This window comes from Gobius niger (genome assembly GCF_951799975.1).
Source record: "Gobius niger genome assembly, chromosome: 9".
Classification (NCBI taxonomy): Eukaryota; Metazoa; Chordata; class Actinopteri; order Gobiiformes; family Gobiidae; genus Gobius; species Gobius niger.
In genome coordinates this window covers 1,758,640-1,766,076 of record NC_136860.1, presented here as the reverse complement: position 1 = coordinate 1,766,076, position 7,437 = coordinate 1,758,640, and the positions used below count along the sequence as shown (strand labels likewise).

The following is a 7,437-nucleotide window of genomic DNA, read 5'->3' as shown; positions in this document are numbered from 1 at the left end:
AAAACACAAAATTTCGAGTTTAAATCTCGAAATTACAACTTTTAAAACTCAGAATTTCGAGATTTAAACTCGGAATTTGGAGTTTTTCAGATCCGTGATCACAGACGTGGGTTCGGCGGGACAGATGAACCACGGGTGCAGATGTAAACAAAGGTTTAGCTTCATCGTGTTGTGAACCGGAGCTACAGCAGCTCTGGGACTTTTACAAAGACACAGAAGTGTTTATTTTACCTCAACACCAGGATTAAAAGCAGTGACAAGAAAACTTATTAAAAATGTCTGTATCCACGAGAGGAATGTGTTTAGGCCTTGATGATGCAGGGGATTCCCAAAGCTAATGCTACGATCGTAGCATTATGAACTTCCATGAACTTCGGATGATCATGATCATGTGAAAATGGGAAATATGCCTGAATAAAGTCAATAAAGCCACCGTCTACATAAAGCATCCCTTTAACACCGTCTACATAAAGCATCCCTTTAACACCGTCTACATAAAGCATCCCTTTAACACCGTCTACATAAAGCATCCCTTTAACACCGTCTACATAAAGCATCCCTTTAACACCGTCTACATAAAGCATCCCTTTAACACCGTCTACATAAAGCATCCCTTTAACACCGTCTACATAAAGCATCCCTTTAACACCGTCTACATAAAGCATCCCTTTAACACCGTCTACATAAAGCATCACTTTAACACCGTCTACATAAAGCATCCCTTTAACACCGTCTACATAAAGCATCCCTTTAACACCGTCTACATAAAGCATCCCTTTAACACCGTCTACATAAAGCATCCCTTTAACACCGTCTACATAAAGCATCCCTTTAACAACGATCACACACTGAGCCGGGCTGGTTTATTACTCACACTTCATGTACAACTGGCCGTAGCTGATTGCTTAGCACCCGCAGCTAACTAGCTTCTTAGCAGCTCTAGCATCAGCTCCAATAATGGATCTTGTGGAATTAAGTATTTTACACTAAAAACGTCAATAAAGCCGTAGCCACATAAAGCAGTCTTGAAGATTATCACACACTGGGTCGGGATTGACGCATTGGTGGTTAATTGCAGACTTTTTTTTATCCACAATGAGGTGGATTGCACATGCTAACCAGGCTAACCTAGACTAGCCATTGTCCACCGGCATCACCCTTTTATCAAGCGGGGAGACCATAGGGGGGTCCATAAGACATGGCAGGGGCAAAGAGGCACGAGTTTGCCCCAAAACAGCAGTTGTTTTTCAGGCATGATACGATTCCAAGATACGGCTCTGCTGCCAGATCAAGCTCCACAGTTCAGACGCATCAGACAGGAAAGAGAACGGCAACAACATCCGGATTTTCAAAGTAAAACAGGGCTGACGTCTATGATCACGGATCTTAAAAACTCGAAATTACGAGTTTAAATCTCAAAATTCTGAGTTTTAAAAGTCGTAATTTCGAGATTTGAACTCGAAATTTTGTGTTTTAAAGACAGAATTATGACTTTACATCTCGTAATTTCGACTTCCAGTTGGGCTTTTATTTTTTAACATGGCGGAAACGGGCTTCCATAAAAATGTGACAAAAAGTTGCAAAAAAAAACGTGGCAACAACGCAAGGAAAAGTCTTGTCAGCTTGATTAGCTTCCAAATGAGGTGTTTCTCTGGCCTGTAGGCTGTGACCTTTTAGATTTGGGTAAAGCTGAACTGGAGAAAATGCACTTTGTTAATTTTGTCCTTTAGCCTCTGGAGCTGGTCCTTCGATCTCAGTCTGTTTACAAAATCTGTTTGTCTCGACATAAAAGAACTGTGTCTAAAGTAAACTAAAGTAAACTAAAGTAAACTAAAGTAAAGTAAACTAAACTCACCTGTTGCTCCTCAGCAGCTCGGGCTTCGGACGCCCGTACGAGCGCAGATCCGACCGCTTCAAACGTAGCAGCCTGAAGAAGGTGGACAGCCTGAAGAAAGCCTTCACCAGACAGAACATCGAGAAGAAGGTCACCCAGATCACCACCAAGATCGTCCCGCCGGAGAAACGCGAGAAGATCATCAAGAGCTTCTCTCCAAACCACCCCAAGAGCCCCACGGCCAAGAGCTCCTCCTTCAAGGTCACGCCCATGACCTTCAACGTCAAGAAGGTCAGAGAAACCGTTTAAGTGGTGCCAGATATGGAAAAGTATGGAGGTCCTGAAGAGGAGGGGCTCCGTGATACAAATGTCTGACGCTTTAAACTTTATTGTCTCCACAGACGAGAGACGGCGACACGTCCACCCCGGAGACCAGCCCCTCGTACGCCGCGGCCCACGTGGAGATCCCTCCTCTGGGCGGCCTGGACGGCGAGAGGCCCCTGCAGGCGCTCGGGGACGTGAGGGACGCGGCGGCGGCGGAGGTGGAGGAGGTGGAGGCGGCGGGCGTGGACGCCGTGGCCCAGGTCCGAGAGGCTCTGAACGAGGTCAGCGTCGGGGCCGAGATCTCCGTCAACGGGGACCTCAACGGGGACGACCACTCTGCAGGAGAGGCCTCTGTGGACGAGAAGCAAGTCCTGGAGGTGAGGAGAACTTAAGGAGAACTTAAGGAGAACTTAAGGAGAGCTCAGGAACCTCAGGAGCTAAAGCAGCTTTAGCTTCTCAGGCTCAGTTCTTCTGCTGCTGAAGCTCCAGACCGTTGGACTTCACAGATACGGAGAGTCTCCAGGTTCAATGTCAGCAGTCCATGGACTCCCACAGGTCTGTGAGAGGTCTACATGGTCTCAAGCAGTTGTGTCGCAAACACTATTTGTTGTCCTCAACCTTTGACAGGTCTCGGAGACGTTGCAGGGACGTCACAGAAATGTCTCAGAGACCAAGGAGATCTTACAGTGTCGAATGGAGTCTCTTTGTCTCTTTGAGACTTTGCCACAGCTGCTTGAGACCTCTCGAACCTGTTTGCTTTCACAGAGACCTGGAGACTCCCCTTATCTCCAGGGGACGTCTCAGATACGTGTCCGTGATCAGCTGTGACTTGAGTCTCTAACTAGTCTCTAACTAGTCTCCAGGCCAGTGCGACAGGACCTTTGTATATGCGTAATCAATCCGAGTTGGGAAGATGTTGCGGAGACCATAGATATATATAATAAAGGCTCAATGTCTGAAGGCGGAGTCACCGGCGGCCATCTTGCCACAGGAAAGCTTTCTGGCGAGCTCTGTGGATTCTGAAGTCAGGCACGAACACAAACCCTCTGATCTCGCTGAAATCTTGACGGATTTACAATCGGTTTGGTTTCTTTCAAACGTTTTTAACGTGTCTGAATGCTGGAACATGTTCATATGTATGTCAGGTCATCACTACATCTCTGATGTTTAGAACAAACACAATGTTACTAGTGAGCGAGCTCCCTGTGGCAAGATGGCCGCCGTGTGGGGGTGTCGCCCTCCATTGGCCAGCAGCGCATACGAGACATGGAGCCTTTATTATATGATCTCTATAGCAGAGACTGCAACTCACAGAGGTCTCTGCGACTCACAGAGACCTCTGTGACTCACAGCGGTCTCTGCGACTGTGACTCCTTAATGTGAACGATCAGTGCCACAAAAAGCAGCTTTTCAATGTACGTTTGGAACCGGAAATACTTTCAATAGACGAAAACAAGAAAAAAACTCTAAGATGAAGCAGAACATTCTTCTTCAGTTCATTTAAGTATATATTTTCTGGAGGTTGGTTCGGTTCCTGTCGTGACCTGGTCTGTGACTGGACTGATAAAAAACCTCTCCTGGTTTGAGCTCCAGACCGTCCTGCTCAGGGCAGTATTTTCAGGAACACTTTTGGTCTGATGTGATGGATTTGGGGAACAGGATCTCTCTCTTTAAACACCGTTTTATCAGATCAAATCCTTAAACTGGAATGTGTTCCCCCAAACGGGAGATCAAATGAAGCTCTGCTCTTCAGAACAGGAACATAAAGCAGGAGTAAATGAGGACGTGTTTATTTACTTCTGTCCGGCTGAACGAGCCTCAAACCCTCTGTCTGACTCTGGTCTGCCCCCAGGCTGCTGTGGCTGCGGTGGAGGCCGTGGGCAGCGCGGGTCTGGCCGTGCCCGAGTCTGTGGACGACGTCGGGGAGGACGAGGAGGAGGAGGAGGAGAGTCCAGCAGGGGGCACCGCCGCGGAGCCTGACGTCCCCGCCGTGACCCTCCCCACGGCTAGCATCGCTGTGGAGCAGGCGTCTTAACTCCGACCTTTGACCCTTTTAGCTTCACCTTTACCTCCTTTTAACGAACGTTCTCCTCAAACAAACGCTGACACGTCTCAGTCCGACGCTCGGCGCCACATTCGGCTCCTTTAGGTAGATTTACTTATTTTACATCACGTCTGAAAACATCCGGGGCAGAAGCGTCCGGTTCATTTTACGCTCTTAGAATCTTCGTTTACATCGTTTCTCTTTGTGCTCCATTTATTTGTTCTTTTCACACTAACCTGGAGAATCCCACAGCTTTAGGGTTCTAGGTGTCATTCCTTTTAATACAACAAACCACAAATCTATGCATTTAGAGTTTCTAAAGACGTCAGATCATGCAGAAAAAGATCCTGATGTTTCAAAGTAAATGGAGCGACTTCGCAGCTTCAGAAAGTGCAGGAAACTCTCAGGTGTGTTGGTTCTCAAAGGGAGCTCTTTCACATTGTGCCTTTTTCGTCCCACTTTAAAAGCCCTGGAGCCCTGGAGTCCCCTTTAGCTCTGGGACAGGGGGGGCTTCTCTCTGTCCCCTCTGTCCCGGGGGGAGCACATCTCCCGGGCTCCAGGCCAGACGTCTCCCCCCTTTAAACCGCGGAGGCCCAGAGCGAATCAGGCTCAACGGACTAAAGCCGCACATTTATTCAAAACCAGCCCCACAAACGCAGCGAAGAGGAAACATCAGGTCCAGGATCTGCTCAGAGGGATTTAAATCAACGGGTTATGAGTGACAAATCTGTAAAAAATCAAATTTACCCGTTTAGTTTGTCTGCACATGCGCCTGCGTTTGTTCCTCCCGCCTTTAGCCGCTGCTGTCGCCCACACAGGAAATGACCATATTTGGATTACAGCGTCTTTCCTGCTACACGTGGATACCAAACATGTCAGTGTTTGTGAATGAATAAGTGTGGGAAAGACCAGGGAGACACTGACATTTTACAAACTTTTCCAAAAACATTTTCCACTTGTTTTTTTTGGAAAATGTTCCACTTTTTAAAAAAAATAATAATAATAAAAAATCACAATCTTTCACAATTTTTCAAGTTACCGACTTTTAAAACACAATTTTATTTTAAATTTTGAAACTTTTTTTTGGGGGGGGGGGTGGATCTAGAAAAACTTTTCGAAACTGTTCCAAAACGTCGTAAAGTTTACCAAAATTTTCATTTAAAAATTTAAAAAAAAAAAAAAATTCCCCAAACTGTTCCAGACTTTTCCAAAATGTTCCAAAATGTTGCTGTCACTTGTTATTTTTAGATAAATCTAAACGAGTAAGTGGACTAAACTAAATCCTACACTCTGACTCCAGTTTCCACCTGCAGCGTCCCCTTAAACTGCCCCCCCCCCCCTCGACCCCCCCGTCTGTTGTTTAAAGCTGTTTTCGCCGCTCACATCCTTCCTCCCGAACCCCCGGTAACGCTCCATTCCAGCTCCGACACAACCTGGCAACCCGCGCCTGACCTGGCAACCCGCCGCCTCCTCAACGGCGCCAGAGATTTAGTGTTTATCAGCCACAACAACAACAGTACAAAGAGTCTGTGTGTGAGGGAGGGGGGGGACGGTGAGGGGGGGGGGACGAGAGGAAACCACGCGCTCCGACCTGGAACTTTCACATCACCTTTAAGGCCTGGAAGGTCCTGGAAAAGCAGCCATTTTTGGTGAAGAGGTTTGGAAAAAAGTTTGGAAAACGATGGAGCAGTTTGTAAAGTTTGTCTTTAAAGGTCGGCTCTGTAGGTTTTGCACTTTGTAAAACTTTCACGGCCAACGAGAAAAATAATCTGTAGATGGATGGATTTCCAAAATGATGGTTAGTCACTGCCTTAATTCTCAGTCTTGGATTTGGAACGTTTTTGATATTTTCTTCAGTCAAACTCAAATGACTGAGGAGCTTTTTTACATTTACACATTTATTGAGCTTTGAACCTAAAAAACACGAGTTTATTCAAAAACTGAAGAAGATCCATAATCCCTCTGAGCAAAACCCAGACTTTAAACCTGATCTGTCCTTTAATCAGATGGAAATATCATCATTTTTGTCCATTTTTTTGCATAAAACGCCTGATTTTTACATGAAAACATAAAAACGACACATGTTCTCGTCGCATTGGTGTCATTAATCCACAGCAGACGTTTCAGATTCACTTTATTCTCCTGCAGCGTCAGGCCTTAAACTGTGGAAGAGTTTTAAAGCCTTACACTGTGGAAGAGTTTTAAAGCCTTAAACTGTGGAAGAGTTTTAAAGCCTTAAACTGTGGACGAGTTTTAAAGCCTTAAACTGTGGAAGAGTTTTAAAGCCTTAAACTGTGGAAGAGTTTTAAAGCCTTAAACTGTGGACGAGTTTTAAAGCCTTAAACTGTGGAAGAGTTTTAAAACCTTAAACTGTGGAAGAGTTTTAAAACCTTAAACTGTGGACGAGTTTTAAAGCCTTAAACTGTGGACGAGTTTTAAAGCCTTAAACTGTGGACGAGTTTTAAAGCCTTAAACTGTGGAAGAGTTTTAAAGCCTTAAACTGTGGAAGAGTTTTAAAGCCTTAAACTGTGGACGAGTTTTAAAGCCTTAAACTGTGGACGAGTTTTAAAGCCTTAAACTGTGGAAGAGTTTTAAAGCCTTAAACTGTGGAAGAGTTTTAAAACCTTAAACTGTGGAAGAGTTTTAAAACCTTAAACTGTGGAAGAGTTTTAAAACCTTAAACTGTGGAAGAGTTTTAAAACCTTAAACTGTGGAAGAGTTTTAAAGCCTTAAACTGTGGACGAGTTTTAAAGCCTTAAACTGTGGAAGAGTTTTAAAACCTTAAACTGTGGAAGAGTTTTAAAGCCTTAAACTGTGGACGAGTTTTAAAGCCTTAAACTGTGGACGAGTTTTAAAGCCTTAAACTGTGGACGAGTTTTAAAGCCTTAAACTGTGGAAGAGTTTTAAAGCCTTAAACTGTGGAAGAGTTTTAAAGCCTTAAACTGTGGAAGAGTTTTAAAGCCTTAAACTGTGGAAGAGTTTTAAAGCCTTAAACTGTGGAAGAGTTTTAAAGCCTTAAACTGTGGAAGAGTTTTAAAGCCTTAAACTGTGGACGAGTTTTAAAGCCTTAAACTGTGGAAGAGTTTTAAAGCCTTAAACTGTGGAAGAGTTTTAAAACCTTAAACTGTGGAAGAGTTTTAAAACCTTAAACTGTGGAAGAGTTTTAAAACCTTAAACTGTGGAAGAGTTTTAAAACCTTAAACTGTGGAAGAGTTTTAAAGCCTTAAACTGTGGA

General features: G+C 44.6%; 1 protein-coding gene across 1 annotated transcript in view; it reads left to right on the top strand.

Moving 5' to 3' along the window:
* The window catches only part of cavin2a (caveolae associated protein 2a), a gene marked incomplete at its 5' end in the record, with an annotated part of 50,697 nt that extends 46,485 nt beyond the window's left edge, over positions 1-4,212 (top strand). Inside the window, 3 exons of the mRNA XM_079563595.1 lie at positions 1,873-2,125; positions 2,236-2,526; positions 4,011-4,212. Coding sequence (XP_079419721.1) covers positions 1,873-2,125; positions 2,236-2,526; positions 4,011-4,193 — 727 coding nt within the window. The 3' untranslated portion in view covers positions 4,194-4,212. The remainder of the gene's footprint in view (positions 1-1,872; positions 2,126-2,235; positions 2,527-4,010) is intronic.
* Between the last annotated feature and the right edge of the window lie 3,225 nt (positions 4,213-7,437).